General features: G+C 47.7%; 1 protein-coding gene and 1 long non-coding RNA gene across 2 annotated transcripts in view; one reads left to right on the top strand and one right to left on the bottom strand.

The window, feature by feature from the left end:
* Window positions 1-2111: 2111 nt before the first annotated feature.
* On the bottom strand, window positions 2112-27525 carry CCND2 (cyclin D2). The gene is made up of 5 exons (XM_016150142.2): window positions 27050-27525; window positions 25090-25305; window positions 22366-22525; window positions 13111-13259; window positions 2112-3732 (listed from the first exon to the last, which is right to left on the bottom strand). Exons 1-5 carry the CDS (start codon window positions 27242-27244, stop codon window positions 3583-3585), a joined length of 870 nt encoding a protein of 289 aa, XP_016005628.1. The 5' UTR covers window positions 27245-27525; the 3' UTR covers window positions 2112-3582.
* The window catches only part of LOC107513451, a 29262-nt gene continuing 27595 nt past the window's right edge, over window positions 25859-27525 (top strand). Inside the window, exon 1 of the long non-coding RNA XR_004955586.1 lies at window positions 25859-26282. This is a non-coding gene — a long non-coding RNA (uncharacterized LOC107513451). The remainder of the gene's footprint in view (window positions 26283-27525) is intronic.

Below are 27525 nucleotides of genomic sequence, written 5' to 3'. Positions count from 1 at the left end.
GCTTCTTGGCTGTCATGAACCCGCATGGAATTGAATTATGCTTAGCATATATTTTTGGCATACTAGGATTCTCCCCTCTAGGATCTGGCCAAAATAGGGGAAGGAAATTTGTCAGGCTTGGGGAACAACTTAGCCCCCACTGATGGAGAAAAACAAAAACAAACACAGAAGAGACTTAAAAAAAAAAAAAGGTAGAAAAAGACAGGAATAGGTGTGGAACCCCTTTAGTAGGTGAGAGAAAAAAATTCACAGGGAGAACTGACTCCTCTGGGACAGAATCCCCTACCAAGGAAACCAAGCTCTAAGGAGAAGGTATTAGTCTCTTAAGCAATCCAGAGTTCCTTCTTATATGGAGAAAACAGGCAGAAAAATCCAGACAACCTAGCACCTTCCCCACCAGCAACCCCACACCTCCCACCACACCAGGCCCCGAGGATAGGAAGGAGAAAAGGCTAGTGGCACCTGGAGCGCTAGGAAATGTGGAAAGTTAGACTGCAGGGAGAGTCTGTCGGCCTGTTCCCTTCCTTGACGGGTTCTCTCTTTTGCTGCTGCTCTTTGAGCTTAAGGACTGGTCACTATGGAATGAGTTTGTATTTCATTTTGTCTGTAGGCTCCGAGACAACCCCCACCCACCCACCCACCACCCCCCCCCCCGCCGCCAAACTCCAGGGACAATGCTGTCTTCCATTCTATGGAACGCCTCAGGGCCCAGAAGAGTGTCCTGTGCAAAGTGAGCACTTGATAAAATACCACCCGCTTACCTTTCCTCTCCAAAACTTCAGAATTCACCACCTACTACCCCACCAGAAACTCCCTAGAATTTAGGGTCACGTTAACTCGCCAAGTCCTGAACCTTCTCTAAACACCCTGCAAGAGACCGACTCATCTGGATTTGCATCTATGTAAAGAAGCAGCCTTGCCACCTCCCTTCAACTACCATCCATTAATCATCTGATCTATTTTACCAATCACGCCAATTCAATGCGATTTAAACCTAAAAACCATTTAGTGTCGCTCAGCAAAGGACCTGGCCTTGCACAGCACTTGCTGCCAGTCAGACAGGTGAGGGAAGGAACCTCCACAACACTGAAGGCTGCAGATTCAGACCAAAAAACCTCTGAGATTATCCTGAACTGGGGATGCCTATGTCAGGGAAGGGGAAAGACAGAGGGTAAAGGTCCTTCAAGATGAGAGGACCCCAAGTGACGAAAGCCCTGCTTTAGAAAGGGCTGCAAGACGAGGGTCTCCAAGTAGCCTGTTGGAATTCTTTAGTCTGTCTCCTGATACCTAAGTGCAAATTATGACTTCCTTGTATACTGTGTAAATGTCTATGCTGAACATGTGCCTTGGGCGGAGGGGAAATCCCTTGGTTCAATTGTATTTTTTCCATCATGATGAGGATACCGGAGTCAAAATGGGAGCCTGATGACCTTCACAACTAACAAGGTCCCTAGGTGTGAAACCCTGGGCCAAACCCACCCCACCTTCCACCTGAGGGCACGCGGCCTCTTCCCCGCTGTCTCCTTTCCCCACATTCATGGGCTCCCGAGCATAAACTGTATGATTGTGAGGTATTATGAAAACAAAAATGTGAATTATTCTTTTGTAGCTATTGATTTTATCCAGTAAACGTGAGGTAAAGAGTACTCTGTCTTTGAAGAATGTGATCAGAGGGGAAAAACCCAAAAAGAAAAAAAAATCAATCATGAATATGCTACCAGAGGAAAACAAACTATGGAAAGGCTTTTCCAGTATGAAGAACTCATATGTCAACCACCTACTTCGGGACTTGGTATTTAAGCAGTAAAATAATATATTATAAAAATGTTTATAAAATAGCAGCACACTCTGTGAAAAACATTACAGCTAGGTACTGTTAACGTGAATAAGGATGAATGATCTTAGCTTCTTAGCAGCGCAAAAAAAAAAATAATAAAAAAACTGAACACAATAAAAGGAAAAATAAGAGACCCTTTGATTTTTCTCCATCTTCAACCCTCAAACTATGAAACAAGGCAGAATATGTGTATAAAATTCTTCCAATAGCCCTGTTCTGATTTTTCTTTTTCACTTAAAAAGGCAAATATTTTAACAAATAGCTTCATTACCTGTCAATTATAATTGTGCAAAAAAAAAAAAAAAAAGTTGTTGCTCCAACCTCTTTGTTAACTGCATGTGTCTAAGAAGTGGAGAGGAAAAAAATTCAAGTACACTGAATACAACTTTGCAATGAAATTAACAAAACGGAAAAGGGAACAAAATGCCACACTGATGTTCGGCTGTCTGTCTTTGCACCAGCAATAACTTTTCTTTCCATGTCCAAAGGAGAAGTATATAGGTGGGAATTAAGGTCCTTCTATGCCATCGAAATGATAACAGATATCTGTTTTTAGGCTTTTCTGAGGAATGTCGTGATGGGAATGTCAGCTGAAAAGGGTTTCTCTTGAGTCCTCACAGGGACACCAGAACTATGTACCAGAGTATGTCAGATACCAAAAGTGAATAGTACCTGGCCTGAGTGTATGTGGGGAAGGGGCACCAGAGAAAAAGGGAGGAGTCTATTCAGCATGATTTGCATAAACCATCCCATCTACCCCTCGGGAACAATTTTTCAAAGTGCTTTTCGAATGGAATGGTTTATAACAATGCTAAACTGTGGACCAGACATGCCAATCAGCACCAAAAATTAGTTGTCTCCTAATAAGGGATGCCAAGGTCACATTATTCTCTTTAATACAGTAAGAGAAAAGATTCCATTCCAGATCCCACCCTTGGTCTCCATCTGCCTCTGTTTCATATGAGTTTGGTAATGGCCTGGAGCTAGATTGCCCCTTTAGATAAAAACGTGGTGGTGTCTACAATGAACCATGTTTGGAAGAAGAAGCAAGATATCAAAAAACATGGATCCCAGGATCCAATCACCTGCGTCCAACTGGAAAATAAAACATCTTTTTTAGGTAGCAGCTACTGTAGACAGCAAGAGTTCATAATGAGAAATCCAGCAACAGGTGGCTGATTTAATAATAGGTGGTTGAGAGCAAAGGTGCTTCTATATCCAAAATGGTTCAGTCATGTTGAGAGCTTGCTCTGTACTCCCTCCCCATCATGTCCCTCCTTATTTCTAATTCCTTCTTGAGTTCATTGCTTTGCAATCTAATCATGCCATAAATAGCATACACAGTTCCTTGAAATTATCCTAAAGGGGGTGTATATATGCTAGTTAACATGAATAAAAAGTCTCCTCTAATTTGTTCCCATATTGCAGGCGTACATTTTCTCTAGCTACTCTGCAGGTATTTCTGTAAGCATTTTACTATTACTTTTAACATAATCAAATAATAACTGTCCGCATACACAAGGGATTCCCTCCTGTTGTACTTTGAATAAGCACCAAATGCTTTTAATCATTCTGTTTTTATAGGACCTTTGTCTCTCATTTCTAAAAGACCTTCCAATATGAGCTAGGTGGGGGCAGAATTTTTTTTTTAAGTTTTATCCTAAAACATAAAGAACGAAACACAACCATAAAGAAGGAGAGAGCAGATTTGAACATGTCTCTCCCATTCGGCCTGACTGACATCCTCACAGGTCAATATCCCGCACATCTGTAGGGGTGCTGGCTTGGTCCAGTTCATCCTCCGACTTGGATCCATCCCCCTGGTCCTGACGGAACTGCTGCAGGCTATTGAGCAGCACCACCTCAATCTGCTCCTGGCAGGCTTTGAGGCAATCCTAGAAGGAGAATGGTCCAGACCAGAGAGAACTGTTAGCAACATCAACAGGGCAAGGAGCATTTTACGAAGAAAACACACACAGTTCAAGCCTCGCATAATTCCATGCTAGTTTTCCAGTAGAAATAAATGCGAAGGAAAGGAGATGTGTTCTTAAGTGTCACAGAACCTCACTACTCCAAGTCCATGCTCCAGCGTCGTCACCTGGGAACTTGTTAGAAATGTAGAAGGGCGATTCGTAAACACCGGAGCATCTGAGAAGCACTGGCATAGATTATGAGCCACGGATGGACATGCAGTGCCTAGTAATCTAGGGGCCATAAGATGCTTTCTGCTTGGGGAAGTTGGGAGGTGACAGAGAAAAGGGGAAGGCCAGTACTAGACAGTGCTATAGTACTAGACAAACAGCACCTGAACCATAATTAAGAAAGAAGAGAGCGGACTTAACTATACTGACCATCACATGAACTATATAAATGCTTGAAAACAAAAACAATCTGTTTTTCTGCTTAGTCATCATTCCCTTAACTCTCACAACGCAGAATGTTTACAAAATTCTTGACACTTGAGGTGTCTAATTTGGGTTTAAGAAAGAAGTTGCGGTATTGCCCTGATATTAGTCTATGTTTGGTAGAGAAAATTCAGAATGTGTTTGCCCCAGGCAGAAGCTTCAGTTAGCTGGTGGACCTGGAATGCAGTGGCAAGTCATGGTGTCTGTCACTAAGGAGAGACTATGGTTCCCATTAGGAAATTGCTCTTAGTGGATGTTTTCCAACCTCTCTCCACTGCAAGGCTGGTTTTCTGCACTCTCTTCAGCAGCATATATATATGGAAAATAAGTGAAATGGAATCTGCCTGGGTCTTTCCACGGGTTAATATATGCTTCCCATTTGTTTCACTGTGCAATTTTCCCTGCCCAGAGGTTACTGTTTGCCAAGCGCAAAAGCATTATCTTTACTTTCCAAAGAACTAAAATAGAATTGGAATTAACCCCTCAAGAACGCCAAAATTTTCCTTTCCCCCATCTCGTCCACTCCACATTTCAAACTATAGCTTTCCATTGAAATTAAACTAGGAACAACAGCAGACATATGCTGAGGGGAGAGAGGAAATCTCGCCCAGTATGTAAAAATGAAAAGAGCAAGGGTGGGTATTCGCTGTCCTCCCACCACACTTAGGGCAGCAGCTAAGTTATTTAACTTCTCTGGTCTCAGTTTCTGCACTTGTAAAATAAAGATAATGAAATGCTCATAGAGTAAAGACTGACTGAGATAATATGTATGAAGTGCTATACGTGTCAGTTCAATAATTTTTGATTATTACTTATGGATAACAATAAATCACTCCAAGAATCGGAAAGAATTCTCTAGACGTCTTCAAGGCGAGGTACGCATAAGCATATGCTCAAGATTGGTGAAGGGGTATTGTGTGACTGGCACTGGGGATTGAATGCTGAACGAGAGAGACATAATCCAGCCGCAGAGGTCCTTGTGCCACCTTGAACAAGGGACTGGCAACCAAGGACCCATGGACAATTCTCAACTTTCCCGTGGCTTCTCCTGGTCATACTATCTACACTGTCTGACCCTACACTAAGTAATGGTTAGGAAGCCGATGGGTCTCTCCCGCCTTCCTGCCTCCTTGCTTAGGTCTTCCCTGTGCCCCACCTCCAAGGCCATACTACAGCACCGGTGCTTCTAGGTCACTCACCACTTGCCAAAGGTCTAGGTGGTGAAGGATAAAGGAATAATGTTTCTAAGGGCACCTGCATTGTAGTAGAAGATATTTAAAAACATTAAAGCCTTAGAATCTAAAAAAAAAAAAAAATTAAAAGTCAAAGCTAAGGTTAAGGCAAGTCCTGCATCAGAGCTGGACAGTAAGTCCAACTCCATCAGTTTTCCTTCTAAAGCTGAGATAGCTTGTTCTCTACTTGAGCCCCAAATGAAGGAGCTGCTTTGCTCTTAGGGGCCATGTAGTCAGCATTATATCCATTTTCAAATGCTAGAATCCTCCATGAGAAGTGAGAGGAGCAAAGCACCCTCCCTTAGTCCCCTCCATTCCTCACTGAGAAATGTGAGCCACGGAACAGAAGTTAATATTGTCTTTCTCTTTCTCTCTTTTTTAAAGCAGAGAATGAGTTGAATATGGGCAGTTACTGTGTGATGCCACCTCCCTGCAGAGGTACTTCAAGAGCTTGAAGGGTATGTTTACGATTTTGTTTCTAGGAGGCAGGGGAAATGAATTAGAACCTTTCCAAACCACAGACAGTAACTGTGGCCTCCACGGAAGGCAAATCCTACCCAAAGCACATGGCAAGAAAGAGCTTTTGTAACGTAAAAAGGATGGCAGAATTCTCAGCTGATTGAGGGACCACGTGTACACGTGCGCACACATGTGTGTTGGGTGTATGGACATAAGCATAAGCATTAGAGTCCAGAAGAAATGCCTGTTAGGTGTCAGCAATGAGCTCTCTCTAAAGAGGGCTTGACATGGCACTGCCTCTCGGTGAGGACTTCCTGCCGTGACGTTCGTGTGGAACACCTTGTCCCCTAACAAGAAACCTAGTGCCTCCCAACCAATCCTGTCCAGCTGTCCTTCCTCAGAGGCCCTGTCTTGCCCCCATGGAAAGATAATCAGGTCAGCACATACCTTACCCCAATAATATGACCATCACCACGTCAGCCACACCAGCATCCTTGAGATACATGGTGTTCCAATGAGAAGACAGGGCTCCAGAAATATAAAAAACTTGATTTTAGGCCATGTAGAGTCTTTTGGGTCGCCAATGTCCCTACTTTTCCTGGTATTAGCTTTTCCTTCTGGCAGCCTGAGATCTTAAAGAAACATTTCTGAGAATCCTACAGGGAAGGCTAGGACATTTGGCAGTCACTTCTACTGGATTTTCAGAGCCATAGGACTTCAACTTATCACATACATTCAGTGTCATATTGATGTAAGTCCCGCCAAGAACATGTAAACAGGTTTTTCTGAATAAAATGAAGGAAGATTTCACACAAAATATATACTCTTCCCTTTTCTTCAGCCCCATTTCAGTCTCAATCTAAATCATGACTGATTCTAGCCCATTCTTGATCTTTGATCATTTTACCTGAAGAGAAAAATGACAAAAGCAGTTATCCCGGAAATGAGTGACCCTGAGCACTATTCCCTGCCCTCCTCTAGGCTCCCCTACGAGCAGGAAGCTAACCGCTCTGGAAAGCTCTCAGGGGTCTCTGCCTGACCCTCCTTCAGGGTCCACCTCTTCACAACTTGGCCATTATCAGCTCGAGTTGCAACTACACAAATCTCTTGATCTCGCTAGATGAGAAGCTTAAGGGCAAAAGCCTGTCTTGTATATAAATGATGTCCAACATTTTACTCTCTGATGGAGAGAGACCAGCATTCCTCCCTGCTTGAGACAGAGTTCACTCCCTGCGCTTCCAAAGAGGATGTGACTTTCCTGTGAGCTGGTGGAAATGAAGGAAGAGGAGAATGAGGGGTGGTGCCATGGCCTGCAGCCATCATGCCAACTCCACGCAGTCCCCCACTTCCGACCTGAGGAGCTCCCAATTCTCCCAAAAGCAGCACAAGAGTGCCTGGGACCGGAGTGTGGGGACGTGACCTGGAGGGAAGAGGAGCGCGCCCTGCCTCCAATCCAGCAAAGCTTGTGTTAGCAGGTCAAGCTGAGAGAGGGAACAGAAAGCAAGGCCAGCTGAAGAGCCTGACTGGGAAAGGAGGCAAAGCTGGAGAACCGTGAATAAAGTATGCCCAAAGGGAAGAATTATAAGACAACATCATAGATTATTGCAGAATCTGAGAATTTGGGGGTCTGGAGGGCTTCTGGAGCTCAAACAGCCAAGTGCCCTCATTTTACAGCTAGAAACTGAAGCCTGGCTTGCCCCTCAGTTATATCTAGTGAAAAGCTAAGAATGGCCCTAAAAAAAGGCAAGCCTCCAATTTCAGAACTCTTTTCCCTAGGCACCTCTTTTTTATCTAGCTCCAAGTAAAGACACGTAGGTCCAAGAAATCTCCAAGGAAAGGAGACATAACCCAAGTGGCTGGAAAAAACTGAGTGCCTCCAGCGAAAAGCTGCTACGTGCATGTAAAGCGAAGCGGCTCTAGGACCTTTGCTTTCCGGCAGCCTCCGAAAGCACCAGCCATTCTGTTACGATGCCCCAAATTAAGCTGATTAAAAGGAGAGCCATAATGCTCGTCTGTCAGCCTGGACAGGTGGCACTCCACAGCGCTGGAGGTCGGGCAAGCCTCCAACTTCGATGATGATAGGCCCCCTCCCTCGCCCACGCCCCCAGCCTCGGAACCCTGACAGCAGTGTTTGTGATCTCCAGCTCGTTACACGGGCCTCCGACTTCCTCTGCTCGCTGGCTCGAGCTCCGCGCCCTGCACCCTCCTCTGCCTCCATGAATGGGCTGACGGAACTCCTACCATTAGCCCTCAGTGTAACTGCATCACTCCATTGTCACCACACACGCACTGCACTCAACAGGGAGACAAAGGGCTGAATGAGCCCCAGACCCGCAGCCAACTCAGGCAGAGACAACTTAGGAAACTATCTCATTCTTCCTTTCTTCACAGGCTGTTTGGCTTATTTCCTTGCATACCAAATGAGGCCCACAGAAAAAATAAGGCAAGAGAGGGAAGCATCAGCCTTCAATTCTATTCGTTCTACCTCCCCACCCCCAGCCTCCCTTCCTGCAACTCTTCACAAGGTTCTTGACCACAGACCCTGTAAAGTCCACAAAGGACAGTCTCAGTAAGATTGGCCTTTAGGATGAGGTGTGCTGTGAGGGGTCCGTGCTTCTAGCTAAGGAGGACCAAGATACAATGCCAGGGAATCTATGAATAATGTAGTCAACATCGAGACTTCTCTTACTTCACTGCTGTTTCTTAATAGTTCGCTAGCAATCAGGATCTGAACGTGCAGAGCTGACCCTAAGGAAGGGATATTTCGAAATCTTCTCTGGGTGATATTTTAGAATGTGACAGAGAGTTTTGATGTGACCTGGGTAGACGAGGAGAAATATAATGACCAAATGACTACATTCTATGTCTGTTCTCTTAAGTGTCTTCCAATAACCTCACAACATCTTTATGGCCTATGAGCCTCAATGCTACTTTTTGATTAGTGAATTAGTAAAATCGCGTCATGTGAAAATAAAGTGACCTGCTCTAAGATAAAGTCAGGTAAAACTCTGAGGGCCTTGACATATAATTAACGTTAAATATGTAGCTTTTCGAAAAGACCTGGAGAAACCAAAGGATTAGAAACACACTTGAACCCATCTGCCCACCCTTTGTCCTCCATCCCTTCCTTCCTCCTTCCCTCCCCCGTCTTCAGCATCATTCCACAATGACTCTGCCAGGGGCTCTGAAGAAAGAGCTGAGGAAACTTGGGTCCTGTTCAAGAGGTTCTATAGACAAGTGAACAGTGAGATAAACGCTGGCACATGGCACGAGCAGAGTGCCCAGGGGACGGAAGAGGAACCCCAGTTCTGCCTGGGGAAAGGTTCACTGGGGAACCAGGACAGCCGATCCCTCCTCTCCAGCTTACCCTTGGCAACGGAAACCCGGTAGAGGTTCCCCCAAAAGCCAGAGCTGCCTCTCTGGCTGGCGTCTGTTTTTAGCAACACTTATGAGTGGAAGGAAAAAGTACTTAAAATATACCACCCTCTGAGACTTTTATTCCCTGTAAAACTGTCAGGCTTCTCACTCAGCTTTCTCTTTGGAATGAAGCGTTCCGGTTTATTTTGGCAACCAGAGGGAGCAACAAAGACCAACTTTCTCAGAGATGCATGGCTCCCTCCTATCAAAGCTATCTGCCGCTGGCCAGGGAAGCAGAAAAAGTCATCCGGCTGTCTCAAACCAATCAAGGGGACCCTGTTTCAAGAGTCTGATCCCTGACCATCACTGCATAGTGAACACCATAAGCTTAAAGAGCCCGCAAATAACAAGGAGCGTGGGGCAGGCAGGGCTGCAGGACTCCTGATTCCCATTCAGAGTACTAGAGCCGGGGAGGGGGAGAGGGGCAAAATGCAGTCCTGTGTGCCTGCCTTCCCCATGGAAATGCTCAACGCAAACCTATGGGCATTTCGCAGCGTGGCCTGAGGACAGTACGTATATGTGTATGTGTGCATACATATGTTTCATTGTGACAGAAGATGCATAACATAAAATTTACCTTCTTGATCGTTTCTTACTTTTTAGTTTCATTTTTTTTTTTATTTTGTTAATGCCTACAGCACTTGGTGGTCTCCCATCTGAGTACAACCAGGCCTGACCCTGCTTAGCTTCCGAGATCAGATGAGATCGGGCACATCCAGGGTGGCATGGCTGTAGACTCTTTCTTGATTTTTTTTAAGTATACAATGGCGCCAAGTATATTTAATTCATCATGCCACCATCGCCACTCTTCTACCTCTGGAATTTTTTCATCAGCCCAAACTGAAAGGCCATACTCATTTGAACAATAACTCCCCATGCCCCCCACTCCCTAGGCCCTGGTACCTTCCATTCCACTTTCTGTCTCTATGCATTTGAGTATTCTAGGTACCACATGTTAAGTGGAATTCTATATTTGTCGTTTTGTATCCGGCATATTTCACTTAGCATGTTTTTCAGGCTCATCCATGTTATAGCATGTATCAGAACTCCACTTCTTAAGGTTGAATAACATTCCACTGCACGTACCTACCTCATTTGGCTTCACCATTCCAAGGACATTCTCTAGCATCAACTTTACTCTGCTGGGAGGCCTCCATTTTGTTACGCCTGGTAAGCACCTCCCTGAAGTGATTTCCTGCTGCATTTATGGTTCCTAACGCATTATTTAGCATTCATTCGTTTATGATCTTCAGTTACTAGGGTTTTATGTAGTTTATTCTTGATTCTTCATACAGTTGCTAAATTCCTTACAAGGCAGAAAACCCCTATTTTATTTTCCATGCACTACCCACCCACCTCAACTCCCACCACAGAGCTTTGAGTCCATGCCTTGCTCATCTCTTACATTCGTTTGTAATGCAACAGTCTGCAATAAGTGGGCCTTCAACAAATACTTCTAGAAATGAATGTAGAGTAACTGCTTGAAAGTCACCATTTCTTGACTCATGAAATGGTAAACAGAGCTCAGGAAGCAAAACTCACTTCCGTCCAAAAGCTAATGCATTCTAAATTCTAATCCTTACATTTTCCTTTACTCTTTGAGCTTCAGCTCTTCGGAGAACATAGGCTGATGATCAATGGGAAGACATTTAGCAACGGGAAGTCAGGCACACGCACATAGCCAGGCCCAGTGCTGCTCAAGGCTTTCCACTAAGAACATTCCTAGTGAGAGAGTGAGCAAGCCTCTGGGGCCCAAAGGTAGGCCTGGAACTTACTGAGATCTCAAACCACTATCTGAAAAAGTGGTATGAATTTTATATTCTACTGTGTTCATGCTTGGTGTTTAATACTAAAATGTTTAACCCTGGACCCACCAGTGAGAAAGAGGCATATCTATGCATCTCCAGTTTAATGGCTGGGATTTAGAGGAGAACTCTGAGCTGGTTTTGTATCCGTTTAACACAGTCTGACAAGTGACTTGAATGGACCAGCTACATAGTATCTAAAAAGAGCAAGCAGTCAATGATATGAGAGGTCGGTTTGTAGTCTTGCTGTGCCAAGAGCCTTGGTGGTATCCTAGGAGTGACCTCCGTTCATTTGAAATCAATAAGGGGTGACAAACAGATATGGAAGAAGGCTGGAGACTGACCCAGTGGGGCAATCAGCCAGTCAGAGTGGGTCTATAAATGTCTGAAAGAGGTTACAATGCCTGGGGCTCAAACTCTCCTCACTGACATTTTTGTCTCTGGGGTGGAGGAAGGGGTTTGTCTTAAGCTGACTGGGAGTCCATGTTGCAAGGCAGTCTTAATAGGATATACTCAGAAAAGGAAGGAAATATATCTTTTCTATAAATGTTAAGTTCTGTCCAAGATCTACCTCTAGAAGATTCAAAAAGCATTCTTCACCTGAAGCTGCACTGGAGGGGTCTCTTCAGTCTGTATGTTTGGAAACCATGTTTTAGAAGCCTATGTTTTAGAGCCAGCACGTTAACATAACAGCAGACATAAACCTGTTTCAGAGGAGGACCCGGTTTGTTCCATCATACCCTTCAACACTTCCCTGCACCATTTCCTGCAGACAGTCATAAATGCCAAGGCAAGGTGGGTGGGTGAGAAAGGCAGGAAGCTGCAGCCTTAGGCTCTCTGAGGTTCAACCTTCTGCTCAGCGTCAGGGGTGGAGGCATTAGCCACAGGCTTGTCAACCACATTATCCCTTAACTCAATATATTCCCACGGCAGGGCATTCAGAATCCCCCTGGAACACCCAGAGGGGCCATCATGAAGTTCCCCTGCATTCCTGAGCCTCTCCATGGTGACTCACGAAGGCCTCAGTGCTGACACCCCTTTCTCAAGTTGCCTTTAAACCAAAGGGCTTTTTCAAACAAAAAGATCCCACAACTGCAGCAAGGGTGGAGTGCAAAGTTCCCAGACCGGGCCTTAGAGCTTCCAGGTTCTAGTCCCAGCTCTGCCTCTGCTGCCGCTGCTGCCCCCTCCCCCGGGCTGGCTCCCTCAGCCCTCTGCACCTTTCCTTGACCTCTCAGAACCACCCTGGCTCAGACCTTCTAAGGACTGCAATTTCCTACCAGCTAAATGAGAGCCTCACTTGACCCTGGTCTGTCTCAAATCCTTTCTTCTAAGGAGCTTCAAATTCTGGCAACCAGAATTACAGCCTCTGGGCCTTCCACAGGGCACTCGGCATGGAAAAATCTACAGCTAATAATAGTTCCTTGAATTTGTGTGGCACTTTATTCTTTTCTAAGTGCTTATTAATTCATTACCACACTGAACAAAAGGAACATGAGGGACAGGCAGGTTTGAACAGTTTGTCACGGCTGGACCTATTCTCAAGGTAGGGTGCCTCTCGGTGTCTCCACTCCCTCCCTCTGTGCCTTCCAGCTTCAGTGTGATAAGACATGAAGGCTCGAGGCTCTGGAGGAGAGGCAGCCTAACGTGTACAGAAATGGAAATGAAAAGATACTACAGACCCAGCGAGAAGCCCACGTCGTACAGGAAAGTTATCTACCAGCCTTCCCCTCCCCACTTTTATCTGCTTGCTAAGTTTTCTCTATTTTATGGCACGCAGGCTTTTGAAAGCTTAGGAGGAAGCCTCACCTGCTGGATTTTGTGCCACCTCGATGTTGATCTTAGAAAACAGAAACCGACAACAAAAATACCTCTGACACATCATCAAACCAATGGTCTCTCCTGGAGCTGAGAAAAGAGATGTCTGGTGTTTAACCAAGAGGCTGGCCGCCACCTACCACATCTGTGTTAGTGATCTTGGCCAGCAGTTCCACCAGGGCATCACTAGTGAGAGAGCTCACATCCTCATCCTGCTGGAGCCCACAGATGGCAGCTCCCACGCTTCCAGTTGCAATCATCGATGGTGGGTACATGGCGAACTTAAAGTCTGCGAAAACAAGAGGAAGAAGGTCAGGGCACAGGAAGGACTGGGATCCAGTCTGAAGATACCCAGAAATAAGATGGCAATGGGTCAGCTGCACTAGTGGCCCTGACTCTACAGGAACAACCAGCTCTGAGTCTTTTTTTCATAGGACACCCTTTCTTTAAAAATGAAGAGACTGAGGCAGAGAAGGTACAGTGCACACCGTGAATTCACAGAGAACTCAGGTCCTCAAACCCTCAGTCCCACAATCCTATGAGGGGTTTTTGGCTCTGGTGGGGCAGAATGGTGAAATGAGACAGAGTCCCCTCTGGGGTTGATGACAAAAGCAGAGTGGGTTTTAGACCAGTACAGATAGCCCTTGTGCCAGCCAAGTGAGAAAAGCCGAGGGTTCTAGATGTTGGAAGGAGAGATAAGTACAAGCTGGTAAAATGTTATGAAAATGATAACCCTGATGTGACCTTGCCATGTTTTCTGGACAGGGAGCAAGGACTACTATGGCCTCAAACAACACAAGACAAATTTTATTTTAATAAAGGTAATGAAGTGAGACAGGCAGCTATGGAGGGGATGGGGTGATGAAGGCCAAGTTTCAAACAATCCCCAACTTCTAGCCCCATGCCGAGGACCATTTGGGCACCTGGAGAACACACAGGAATCTAGCCAAGAGCCCAAGGTCAGCCACTGCACCCTAATCAGATGGATGAGTTGGTTTAGATTTTATGGCTCTTGGGCCTGAAAAAAAAAAAAAATCCCATTTTCTTGCTGGAAAGAAATAGTGGTTTGCTAGGGAGAATAAAAAAGCGTAAAATGAGGGTAAATGTGAGGGGCCCAAACTCCCTCCACTTGTACTTCTCCAAGAGCAAATACAGAGGATGTCTCTGTGCACTAGAGGGCTCTGCTGGGAGCCCGGGCACCTCGGTTTCCTCTGAGCACTCCCCCAAAGGGGCTGGGCGGCCAAGATCAGCCATTGCTCTGTCCATCAGGGGGACATAAGGACACCCACACCTCACTCTTGCTAACAGTTACCACCTACCGACATGTACAGTACCTTCCACGTTATATCCATTTTAATCCATACATCAGCCATATACGGGACATACAGTTATTACCCTAACGTGTGGAGAAGAAACCTGAGACTTCTGAGCCTTCCCTGACTTGTGTCGCTATGTTACAGAGGTTACAGCTTCATCACCCACCCTAACAGTCCTGGGGCGTGCTACCTCTGGTGTTAGCATTATTCTAGTAAATCTGCCATACGTACAAGTGGAAGGAGAGGTACAAGGGGGAGACATGGGATGTATTCCAACTTATAGCATAAACATCAGGCCGAACCTACAAAAACAGTTCAACCTATTATTTCCCCTTCTTCCTATACAACGCCTTATTAGAACATAGTCCACGGAAACACTTATCAGGGACCCCACTGTCCAGCATCAAGTCAGTGGTGTTGGAAACACCGCCGAATCACTGACCCACGCACCTACTCACTCCCATCTCAGCTGAATCCCATGAACAGAGCAGGCCTGGCCGTCTGACGGTCTGTTTGTCTCCTTGGTTCATTCCATTTCTACCAGTTGAGGGACATGTATTATGTTCTGCCCAAAGCCTGCTGTCCACTAACTCCTCCAGTGCCTTCTCCATCCCCATGGACAGTGACAAAGCTAGCCTCCTTGCCTCTTGCTCTGCTGTAGGTCTCTTCCACAGGGGGTCACAGGAGTGTTTCCCTGCCCAATAACCTCATTAGCTTCCCTCTGTGACATTCATAATGCAGAGGAGGCAGCCAGCCCCTGGCCCTGGGCCCGCCAGGCCTGGGTGGGGAGCATCTGGCAGGGAAGGGCAGGAGGGTACCGCTGGCTTCCCTTCCCTCTGCCCAGACCTCAGACCAGGAAGCACACCGCACACATGCCTATCTTCGTCGTCCCACTGCGTGTAAAACCAACTCCTATTTTTAGGAAATTAATTAACTTCTGGAAGTTAGTGGGTACATATGGGTGGTCCTGTGGTATACAGAGGTAGGCACTAGAGTTGTCCAGAGGATTATACGTCCCTTCTTGTTTTGACTGGAAAACCCTGAGGGGAGTGTTCCTAGGACACTGTTTCCTGTCCCCCAGAATTGGGGAGCACTGCGTGCATAAACATGGCTGCCTCTCGGCACCTCAGAGTAGCACCAACTGGGCAGAGTGCTCCCGTGGCGAGGATCAGCCATTGCACCGCTCCTCTGCCACTCTGTATGGCAGCAGACTAGTGGCCTCCTCTGGAACCCTGAGCAACTGCCCAGCTCTGCTTAGTCAGGCAGGAGGCAAGCTCATCACCAAAATGCCAGGTCCAGACTGTGGGACTTTGGGCAAGATACCTCCTCCCTCTGAGCACCTGCAATCCTATTTGTCTAATAAGGGGTAGGGTTAGAGCAGCCTATTTCTAACTTCCAGTTGCAACTCATTGATGGGTCACGACCAACATTTTGTGGTGTTTAATGGAACAGAACAGGATAGAAAGTATCAGGAAGTACTGCATGTAGTAAGAGTAAATATCATTTTGAGAAACTTTTGTATCAGTTTGGTGTACCTGTATGTGTGTATCCTGAGTCGTGATATAAAATGTATTTCTTCACGGTTGAGGTAAAAAAAAATTAAAGACATTAGGTTGGCTAATCTCCCAGGTGCCGTCCAGCTCTAATTTGCTTTTAATCAAGGATCTGGAAGAAGACTGACTCCCAAGGAGAAAAAAAAAAAAAAAAAAAAACCAAGGAATTGACAATAGAATACAGCACGGCTTCCATCAGCCAGCAGAGTCACAGTTCATCTCTGCCCAGAGAGCATTGCTCCTTTCACATGGTACCAGGGGCTACTCAGGACAACTGCAGAGACACCTCCTTCTCTGCCGGTCAGGGAAACAGAGGAGAGAAACACTAGAATGAAACATCTGAAGGGCGGTGTCCTTGCACTAGATCTAGTCAGCCAACCCCCACACTTACTCATGGAAAGTTCCACCCAACCTATGCCGCCATTCCTGGAAACCTTAAAACTTCGGCGATGTAACTGGATTGAGAAAAGCCGACCACATCCACTGGGATGAGGGAGAGCAGAAAACCATGCATGGATACTCTAATCAATATCACAACTTTTCACAAATATGTAAATACATGTATACACATGCAGAGGGATGAACTGGGAGGATACCCAGAAAAGGTGCATAAATTTTCTACTGTTAGATGGGGGAAATAAAATTTTGTAAATTTTCTTTTAATACTATTTTTACTTTAGTAAATAAAAAATGAGTGAAACTCTCTCAGAAATTTGAGTCTCTTGGTCAAAAAGTGCCAAGAAGCTGTATCTTAGTACAGAAGGCACACTCAGGGTGAGGTTCTGTCCTCACCCTCGGTTGCCCACATGGAAAGGTAAGACGTTTTAACTTCCTAAGACCCCATCCTTCTCCTGAAGCAGGGTGAGAAGCAATTAACTGGCCAGTGATCCAATCTGATCAAGTTATTATGACATGTTCCTCCCTGTTTTAGACAACATGGATGGCTCCCTCAAGATGTGAAACACAGTAACGCGGCTTAACATGGTACACTCTGAATAGCTAGGCACAAACTACATGGGTAACTTCTAAAGAAACTTCTCAAAGAAAGGAAATGCTCGAGTGGATCAGAGCAGTGAAGGAGATATTTAGGAGGGCTCCTCAAGATGGGTAGGATTTGAATAGTAAGGCCAAGAAGCTCTAAGCCTCAGAAGGTGGAGGACGTGGAGCTGATGTCCCCCCACCTACAGCTGTGTGAAGATGCGCATGTTCCTGACCTCTCTCTACCCGTTTTCTGCCCTGCAAATAAGGATGATAATCATACCTACCTCATGAGGTTGTTCTGAAGATTAAGTAAAATAATCCAAGAGAAAGCAGTGCCTGGCCCAGGGTAAGCAACCTGTCAGCTGCCACCACCACCACCATCCTCACCAACACTGCTACCACTGGGAAATCCTGTGGAATTGCGACTCTGATTGCTGGAGAGTCTGCTCAGCAGGGGCAAGGAGAAAGGGGCCCAGTGTCCCCGGGCAGCAGGCTGGTGCCGAGAGCAGGCTGAGAGTGCTGAGGCCAGAGCGCAAGAGTGCTCTCTGTCACCTGGAGAATATTTCACTACCGGTTGTGGACGTGTCTCAGAAATGACCTCATCAAGTCCCTTAAGCTTCCTTCTGGTTTGTCAAGAGTGGCAGAAACTGAGGTCCCACAGAGGAACAGAAAGAGGTCATAAACATAAATTGAATGAAAGACAGATGGTGGCAATCCTCTTCCCAGTGTTGCCCACATTCAGGTGTGGTTTACCCAAAGCTAAGGAATAATGCCCATTCACTAGAAGCCTCTGGCATGACCTCCTGCTCCTGGCTAGGTGGTGGGGGCAAGGGGCACACTTGAGGGGGGTTATCTTGCTCTACGATGAGCAGAGGCAGCTCTGGGGCTGTCTGTCTACTCATCTATGTAGTAGTGATGGTGAAGTATTAATAATAATTTTAAAAAATCTAAAATTTATCTATTTCAAAACACTGTCTTTTCTAGATGAATCAATGAAATCTTGAAATGCTAAGTGACTTTTTAATGTTTAATGCTAAGCCTGGGGTTAAGACTGAAGCTTTGGGACTCTGGAGCCAGTGCTCTTTATAACTTACCAGGAGGCGAATACTCTCCAGGGCCATTTCCCACACCCCACTGAGGAATACAGGGCCCTCTTTCCTATCAGAAGCGGAAGAAAAGCCCCCGAACAGCCCTGGCTCAGAGATCGAAGAGATGGGTGCTAGTTCCAGCCACGGTCCCAGCAAGCTGTGTGCCCTGCACAAGCCGCCTTGCTTCTCAGGGACACCACGGCACTTCCTTGGGCCCCACTGGGCTCCCTTGTCTGGGCAATGGCAGTGAGAAATGCTCCATATTCATCAGCTTTGTATCTGCACTTCTTGGTAAGACTTCACTGAAGAAAGAGATCTGAGCTACACAGGTCTAAAACTACAGACTCTGTAGCCCTGCAGGTTCAGTTTAGCAGATGGTGGGGCTCTGGTGGCCCGAGGCCTTTAAGGACAAGAGCGCTTGCGTTGCTTCTATTCACCACTAGGGTTAGACAGACACTTGTCCTGAGGCTGGAGAAGCAGAATGTCCCAATGGGGTACTTTCCAGTTTCTCCCCCTTCTCCAACCTGCAGTCAGGTGGAAGTTTAAAAGGCCAGAACCCAGGGTGCTCATTGGCCAACGAAGGAGTCTGAGGCCGCGGCACACACCTGCCACCCCCAGAATAGGTTCAGCACACCCTGTCCTTGTGGCTCAGGACTGCCATGACAGACTAATGTCATTTTAACTCGAAAGGCCTGGGAGGAAGGAGGTGGGAGGTAGCTAGAGAAAGGCAAGCAGCCTACTCCTCATTCATCTTACAGGCAGATGGGAAGTGAGACGGCCCGTCACACTGCTTGTCCCCACAGGCACACTTAACAGAAGAACTGAGACTCCGGGTTCTTCCCGGTTCAACACACCACTTCCCCTCGGCCCCATGACCTCTGAGCTGTGGAGGGAGCTAGAGACTCACAGACAGAAAAGTGGTTTCAATTCTTCCTTCCTGGAAACCTCCCCTTCTGGATCAAGGGCCAAGCCACCTACCCTATCTGGGCCTCCACCGTTTTGCTGTAATTATTATACCTGGTGATAGAAAGTCATGAGACCCCTTTCCATAAAGCCAGGAGGGCTGGGGCCGGAAGCGGGGCTCTCCTGTGCGCGGTGCCAACAGCTAAGGGCAGCATCTTGAGGTGGAGCTTCTAGGCAAAAAGAGCTTGGAAATGTGGGGTGCCATGGGTAAGGAGGTGAAGTACCTGCTCCCTCACCCCCACCCAAAGTTCAAACTCGATGCCATCGGCTCTTCTAGACTAACTGGAATCATCCGCTGAGCATGGTATGCGTCAAACACCAAAGTGAGACACTGAGTAATCTCAAATGGTCTACTTGTCTCATTTGCAGACCTGAGGTGGGCTCTGCCAGGGGAGGTACAACCAGGGGCATGGTGAGGCTCAGCTCTGCTGCCCCAGGATCGAAGCGCTAGGAAAAGGAATGCTGGTGGCTATGAATACCTCACCTTCACCCCAACTGACCAGGGCAGCTCAGAAAGGAACACCAGGCACTTTCAGGCATTCTCTCTTACAGACGCCAAGTTGGGCTGAGCAGGGAAGGGAAAGAGGACGCCTCTCTGTCTTGCCACCATCTTACCTTCCAGCCCTGAAAAGTGAGGTTGCCCTTCTTTCAGGCCCCTCTGTGCTCTCCAACTCTCTGCCTTCCCCTTTCACACACACATATGCTCTCCACAGACTGCACAGCCGCTGCCAGCTCTTTCACAACCAGCTTTTCCTAAAGACAAGCCACACGGCCTGAGGACTGGCTACCACCCCCTCTGGAACCCTGTGGGCCTCCAGACCTTGGCTGCAGGGGCTTCTTCAGCTCCAGCACAGAAGATCCAGGATTGGAGGGAGAGAGAGCTGTGTCGTGTAAGGAACAGGCTGGAGGGACTTGGTGTCACCTACCTGTGGTTCTGTGACCTCGTGCTTGCGACTTGCCGGACAGTCTTAGGCACTCATCCATGGTCCCAAAATATGGAATCTCATCTAACTGGAGGGGGTTTCCTCCAAGAAAGGGAGCCCACAGCTTTTACACTGACAGGCCGACTGCGTAAACATCCACGCAGTGGGGATTCTTTATGATACGACGCTCACACCAATTCAAGGGCAGATCAGGGAAAGAAATGTGTCACAAGACAGGCACATCCTTTCTAGACCCAGGACACTTCTAAGAACCTCCTTCTGCTGTGACCAGTCCACACCTGAGGCTTAGTACTTGGCGCATGGTTTTTATTTGGTGAGAAGCAATTCTTCCTCCTATCCGTCCCCACTCCCTGCCAGAAGCCAGCTCAAGTCTCCCAAAAGGCAGTCTTTATGACTTCCTCTGCCCACCCCCCACCCCAGACCTCTGTCCTCAGTTCCTTAATTCCAGGCTCCCACTTTGGCCCCAAAGTTGGCAGCCGCCCCAAGGATCTGGGCAAGAAGACCAGAAGTGGGGGATGGAATCCCCAATATTAGGGACTGATCCTTTACAGAATCTGAAGAACTGCCCATGACTGCCTAATTCCACCCACCAGCCCTACCCCATTCGCAGATCAGAGAGGAAGAATGGGTGGACAGATCCCAAAAGATGTGGCCGTCAAGAGACAAAGTCAAAGCAGGACTCTGGTTATCAACAGCTGGGCAATGGGGGAGCTTGGGAGAGGGTCAGCTGTCCTAGGGCCAAAGAAAAAAGGACTGGTTGACTCCCTCCCCTCCACAGTAAATCATGACAAGGGAGGGGAAACGGACAGCAGGGCCTGGGAGACAAAATGACAGGTCAATTGAGACCTGACCTCTAGGGCCCAGGCCAGACAGACAGCAGGAGATGGGAGGAAGCAAAAGAATGGCTACTGTGAAAGACAGCAAGGATCCACAGGGGCTGTGAAGAATGGCCCCCAGGGCTGCAAGAAGGGCAGCTAACTCGCCCACAAAGGGGCATAGGGCATGCACACACAAATCGAGGTCGGTCTGGACCTGGAAGGGAAGGACTAAAGAAAACCAGTGAGAAGAATCTCGAGCCCTGAAACCAAATGTGGGTGGCATGGAATCCTCCATTCAAACCAGCGAAGGCAGAGCACAGAGGTCCTGCAGGAATTGGATGAGGGTAGCTGGAAAAGTAACCATATCCATCTCCGTTGGAATGCTTAAAATTGGAGATAGTGGCATTTTCAGTGTTAGTACCGCAGTACTATACATTTCTTGGTTTATGAAGTACTTCCTTGTATATCCTCTTTCAGATACTCCTTTTTCCTAACCACCCTGAAAAGGCTGTAGGATTGATTCAATGGGCATGTTTTGCACATGAAGAAACTGAGGTTCAGAGAGGTTAAGCAGCCTGTCCAAGGTTGCCCAATGCTAAGTAGCAAAGCCTGACCTTTTGACTGTAAGCACCAAACATATACACTATAGCACATTATAAGATCATCAGTACATACTCACAAATAACATGTAACAAGTTATTGACAGACTTAACCCCCAGTTCCACCTATGGAAGTCATACTTTGCATACTGAGCTGAACTCCCTGCCCCATTTACTCCCCTCCCCCACCCCACAAAAGGTCTGTCAGATCTTTACCTAACATTTCTGAGTGTGAAAATATGAACTCCTAACATCTCTCCCTGGAGGATTAAGGTTCCAGGTTCTTTCCCATGGCCACTACCTCTGAGAAGATAGAAAGTGGTCAAGGTTCAGTTTAATGAAGACAGTATTAAACCACACTGCCCTTAGTTCATTTGGAAAACCCAGAGCGAATGGGCCAATAAGAACTATATCAATTGCGGGATCCACACAGTGAGTAGAAAGGTGTTAATGGGAAAAAGCCAGTTGCCACTGCTCTGTTAAAGCTGCGACAGAAGTCAAAACAGCAGAACTTGGAGGGCATTAGAATCTAGCACTCAGAAAGTGAGTCCTTGCTGAAAAGCAAACCAGGGTCACTCCCCCACCCAGCAGAGAGAACAGCTAGGAGGCAATAAATGCCCTAAAGTGAAAAATTCCTTTGGCCTCCCTCAGCGCTTATCACAGCAGGCGGCATATTTATCCTGACAGTGCTCCTTTCACCTGTGTTCGCCCCCACCCCCCAAATTTCCTCTTGGGCTTACCTCCAAGCCATCCTTTTCCTCAAAAGATTAAAGATTTAAACACAACCAGAGAGCGGTGCATATAATCTTCAAAGAGCACTTTAGCATCATAAAGAATACTTAAACAGGCACTACTTTTTTCCCCTTACACACCTGTCCTCATAAACCATTTATGAGTTTAGCAGAGAAAGAATATGCCAGCTCAGATAAAGAAAATACAGCCCAGGAATGAAACCTTGGACTCTAGCTTACTCAGGGCCACTCCTCCCTTAAACCCCAGTCTGCCTAGTGTCCCAGTCTGCCTCCCCTTGCCCACCCCACAAAGGGCTTCCGGGGCTCTTCAGCTCCCACCCTCACCCCTACCCCCACCCCCACCCCCACTCCCACCCCCACCCCGCTCCAGCCTGCTCCTACCAGTGGCACACAGAGCAATGAAGGTCTGCGCATGCTTGCGGATCAAAGGCAACTTCTCATTGGGCTGCGGCAGCTTGCGCAGGATGTGCTCGATGAAGTCGTGAGGGGTGACAGCAGCCAGGTTCCACTTCAACTTCCCCAGCACCACCAGCTCCCACTCCTGATGGGGAAGGGAGAAGAGTATAAAACCCACGGGTTGATCTGGTGTTGAAGGGACTGGGGGATGGGAGGGGTGGGATTCAGACCAGTTTTAATGATGCTCATTAGGACGCCGGTAGATTGTAAGGCGGCCCATTTGTCAAAGTGCCCCTAAAGCTTTGAAGTTGCTGACGTCTCTTATGCTTCAAATGTCAGGCTCCACTGAAAATAATGAGAGCCCAGGTAGCAGTTGCCAAGATTCTATTTTTTTCTATTTCTTTTCCTCTCCAGCTCCCCCACCCCCAACCAACCCTGACTTCCATGCAATGGTATTACCCGCCCACCCAGTAAGTTGAACCTACAGTAAGATACTGCCAAGGTCATTGTGGCCCTTTGGGAGGAATTTATTGTATATGTCTCCATCACTAGTTAATAGTCTTTTTAATCCTCGTGGAAAAATGATGCACACAGATAATGCTCAAAATTAGGTTCCTTGTCCTAAATCCTTGGCAACCAATTAGCTTGCTTGTAGTAGGTGCCAAAAAGTACCATTTTTCTTTCTGCTGTTAAAACTCTCTCCTAGACACATAAAGCAGAAATCTTGGGGCAATGGTACTCCACCACAGAGCACCCTTTCACCTAAAAATTTCACAGGCCTTTGCCAACACCAGGAAGGTCATTGGCAACCCCACTGCACAGCATTAGTGAGGTAATCTGGGGAAAGGTAAAGGTGCTTCCCCAGGGTCACAGATCCCTTAGTAAAAAGGCAGGGAGGAGTAGGGGAATCAATATAACCCCATCTTCTCTTTAGGGACTTTCACTAGCAGCCCAAAAAGAAAAAAAACCTTGCTTCTCTCCCTTATTGAGATACTTCTGGGGAATCGTGTCCAAAGGGAAACAAGCTCAAGGGGGGGGGGGGCGCTTAAATATGCGTAATCTGAGGAAAAATGGGCCTATCGCATGATCACCTTCAGAAGCATGAGGCACATCCCAGTTCGTCAGTGTGCCATTCCCTAAACACACTGACTCTTTTCCACTTGCTAGGGTGGCAGCCGGAGCCCCAGCCTTCCTCCTACGCCACTGACTGTATGGTCTGAGCTAATTAGCTTCCCTGGGCCTCAGCTTTCTCACTTGCAAAACGGGAGGACTCCTCAAGACCCCAACTTCTAGGGCCAAGAGATGGAGAATGGAACATAAACTAGCCTGGCTGGTCCTGGAAAAACCAGGGTGTCCCAGAAGAACGTCTCAGTCGCCCATCACATTGCAACAAATGAACCACATGAAGATTCATTTTCCTGGTCTCCCATGAGAAATACTGACTGGTTGCCAATTCCAACAATTTTTAAAAATAAGTTTAAAGACTGCCTTGGCTTTTTACAGCGGGTTGGAGCAACAAAACAAAACAAAACAAAAAATCCCTGATAGACTACTAAACTTGTGTCTCCTAAGATGTCTTGAAATTCCAGCCCTTCCCTCTCACAGGGGAATGTGAGTATAAACCACTTGTACCATTATTAAAGGAAGCAGATCTCCCAGAAGAAAGCACCTTTCTGGGCCTCTCAAAGCAAACCAGAAGCAGCTGAAATCTGGCAGCGGTTCAAAGGTGAAGTCATTCATGCCCCTCTACATTCTAGGCAATTCCTCCCCCCATCCTTGCACATGTCTGCCACTAGATGGCAGCACAGCTCCAGAAAGGGAAGGCCTCTCACAAAAAGCAGTCTAGCAGCCAATCAGCTCTGCAGACTTTGCCCAGGCCTTGCCAGTAAGGAGGGGGAAAGGGTGTTTAAGAGGGGTCCCCTTTTCTAAACATTGCAAAGAAAGGTGTGCAGATCACTGAAGGTGCGCCTCCGAGCCGCTCTACCATTCCACTGCTGCAATATGGACGTCTTAAGTGTGAAGCTGCAGGGGAAAAGAGTTAGATCGGGTGGGAAAAAGGTCTGCTGGCAGAAAATCAGTCAAGACGGGACCCCTGTGGTTGTAGAGAGGTCACAGCCCCAATGAAGGGAGGAACCCATGCCTCAGATTCCTCCAATGAGGGCCACATTTTGACTTTGCTCAAAAGTCAGTGAGCTGATATTTAGTGAACAGCTACTAAGTGTAGGTATCATGAGACTTTAGACACAGAACATATTACCTTTGAACTCCGGGTTCTTAGGGGACACACCACAACACATTCCTATCATGTGAGAAGTGGAACTACTGTCTCAGAATTCAGTGATTGAAAATTTGGAATTTTATTAAAATATTATCATAGTGTTCTGTGTGTGCCTCCCTAACATTCACTCACACACAGGCAGGCACTCACGCACACCCAACTGCAAATAAATTTCACCAATACAAATTTCCTTGAAGATCTTATTCATGGATGTAGCCTCAGTGCTTCTTAGCAGTGTTCCACGCGCGCACACAGTAGGAACACAAAAGATCTCATTTTAAGAGGTATCTTCCACAAGTTATGAAAATTCCAGTGGTGGGCAATTTTGCCTCCTAAGAATTTGTTTGGAGCAGTGAGTAGAAGCATAAGAGTCCAGGAGAGAGCTTGAAGAGGGACAAGATGAAAGGAAGGGAGAAAGGGACAGTCGTTACCAGCAGCTCCTGAGGCTTGATGGAGTTGTCGGTGTAAATGCACAACTTTTCGGCCGTCAGCGGGATGGTCTCCTTGAGTTTGGAGGCCAGGAACATGCAGACAGCACCCAGGAGCTGCAGGTGGGTCTTAGGAGTGGGAACCCCAGCCAAGAAGCGGTCCAGGTAATTCATGGCCAAAGGGAAGACCTCCTCTTCACACTTCTGTTCTTCACAGACCTAAAATGTGGGGAAGGGTGGTGGGGGGTGGGGTGGGGAGGGGTTTGAAAATACTATCAGGAAAAGAGAAAAAAAATAAAAAAGCATAATCTATGGAAATAAAAATATTTATTTATTTTTTGCGCGGAGTAGAATACGTGATAAGAAGAGGAAAGTGGGGTAAATATAAATAGCTCATCGATACTGGGGTATTCATTCCCCCAGGAGCCTAAAAAGAAAAAAAGGTGAATTAAAGATCCAAAACGGGGAGGCAAAGAAATGCGCAGTAGCCGCCCGCAGCTCGACGCCGCTCCCTTTGGCTACTCACTCCTTCGCTCGCTCTAACTCACTCACTCTTTTTTGGATTTCGTCATCTTTTCAAAAAATCAATAAAAATATTCTGGAGGCTCCGAGGGTCTCTTTCTTGGTCCCATTCGAACCCTCAGACCCTGCTCTATCAATCCCGACAATTGAAAAAAATATCCAGGGTGGTCTCCGCGGCCCAGGCGCCGTTATTGGGGGGGTGGGTGGGGAGAGGTGGGGAAGGGAGGGGGAGGGCGCAGAGGAAGGGCGCCGTAGTCGCGGCGGCTGGAGTCGGAGCGAGGGGGGACGGTTTCAAAAAATAATTAAAAATCGAGGAAATATCCTAGAAAAGCCCTTTTGGCGTGAAAACCCCAAAGAGGATCCAGGCTTCCCGAAACGGAGTTTTCGGGTGCCGGAAAGGTCTGTATCTCGACCCTTGGGGCTCTGGATCCCGAGGGGAAACTTGGAGGGGTGAGCGCAGCGGCGGGAGTGTCCGGCTGCGGCCCACAAGGGCAGAAACTAGGGGACGTGGTGACGAGCTGGGGGGAAGAGGAGGACCGGGGAGCCGCCGGAGAGAGGCGCAGGAACTCTGATCTCCCCTTTAGGGGTACCCCGATATCCCCCCTACACACACCTCCTCCCCCACTTCCCACCCCACCCAAATCTCCGCACCGAAGATACAGGAAAGCCAAACTGTAAGTAACCATTGTGAAGTGGGGGTTGGGGGAAAGAGCGCTATTAGAAAAGGGGTGGCCGGGATAACGGGGTGCGAGGGGGAGCGGGCGACGTTTTCCAGGCTTTCCAACCAGAGTTTGCAAAGCAACATGGCGAAACCACGGCAGGTCCAGAGCTGTGCATACGTGGGCACACGGCTTGCTCTCGGCAGAGACTCGGAGCAAGGGGGAAAAAGTGGTTCTTTTGGGTTCCCCTAAAACACACGTTCCTTCAATGTGACTTCCGGGGCTCCTGAATTCCCCGTTTTTCTCCTCCTCCCTCCTCCTTCTTCCTCCCCCTCCCCCCTCAAGTGCCAACGCGGAGTCGCGACCACATGCGGGGACCTGAGACTAGGAGGAATTTGCTCTGGCCTTTTGGGGGGCTGCTTTTTATTTTGGGGCCCCAGTTTTACTGTCCTGTTCCCTTCTTCACTGCACCGAAAGCAGCCGCGGTTTCGCGAAGAACAGGGCGGGATGGGGGGGTAGGAAGAAGAGGCAGCCACATGCGGGCACACGCGCGCGGGATGCCCCCACCCCCGCCCCAGGAGAGCCTCGTTTCTCCCAGATTTTCCTCCTCCCTCTTCTCTCCCTCCCCCAGTTAATCTTGCATCCTGCAAGGAACAGAAAAGAAGCCACGCGTCTCGCCAAAGGGAGGCGGGCGCGGAGGGTGTTCTCTCCCAGTTTCAGGGTCCCTGCGAGAGTAGGGGCGAAAATGAGGGTGGGGACAGACAGTCTGTCTGCAGACCTACCTCCAGCATCCAGGTGGCCACCATCCTGCGCATGTAGGGCTGGATGTCCTTCTGCACGCATTTGAAGTAGGAGCACTGGGGAAGGTAGCGCTCCTCGATGGTGAGCAAGTTCTGCAAAATGCGGTCGTCGTAGAGCAGGTTGGCGTCCGGCACGGCCCTGCGGACTCGATCCATCTCGCAGCACAGCAGCTCCATGGCCAGGCGGGTGCCCACTCGGTCCCCTGTTCTCTCCGGAATGGAAAAGTTTTTTGGACGGGGGAGGGGAAAGGGTTCCCCTTACCTCCTTCCTTTGGCTAAGTGGGGTTTTCGGGGGAAAGTTAGAGGCAGAGAGAGGAGCTGGGGAAGAAGAGAGGAGAAGGATGGGCAATGGGAGAGGAGAGCCTCGGGGGCCGCTGGCTCTGCCTGCCCTCCCCTCCAAATTTGTCTCGCTCTCCCCAGCTCACTCTCCTCTTCTGCTCTCCGAAGCAGTGACGCAA

This window comes from Rousettus aegyptiacus, unplaced genomic scaffold (genome assembly GCF_014176215.1).
Source record: "Rousettus aegyptiacus isolate mRouAeg1 unplaced genomic scaffold, mRouAeg1.p scaffold_m13_p_2, whole genome shotgun sequence".
In the NCBI taxonomy this organism is placed as follows: Eukaryota; Metazoa; Chordata; class Mammalia; order Chiroptera; family Pteropodidae; genus Rousettus; species Rousettus aegyptiacus.
Note: the sequence above shows the minus strand (reverse complement) of the source record. Positions and strands in the feature narration are given on the sequence as shown.

Coding starts and splice junctions, on each gene's coding strand:
- CCND2 (XM_016150142.2), bottom strand. CDS start 27,244: ATGGAGCTGCTGTGCTGCGAGATGGATCGAGTCCGCAGGGCCGTGCCG. Junction 25,306..27,049: donor TGGCCACCTGGATGCTGGAG/GTAGGTCTGCAG, acceptor CCCACATTTTAG/GTCTGTGAAGAACAGAAGTG. Junction 3,733..13,110: donor AGATCACTAACACAGATGTG/GTAGGTGGCGGC, acceptor TTCTCCTTCTAG/GATTGCCTCAAAGCCTGCCA.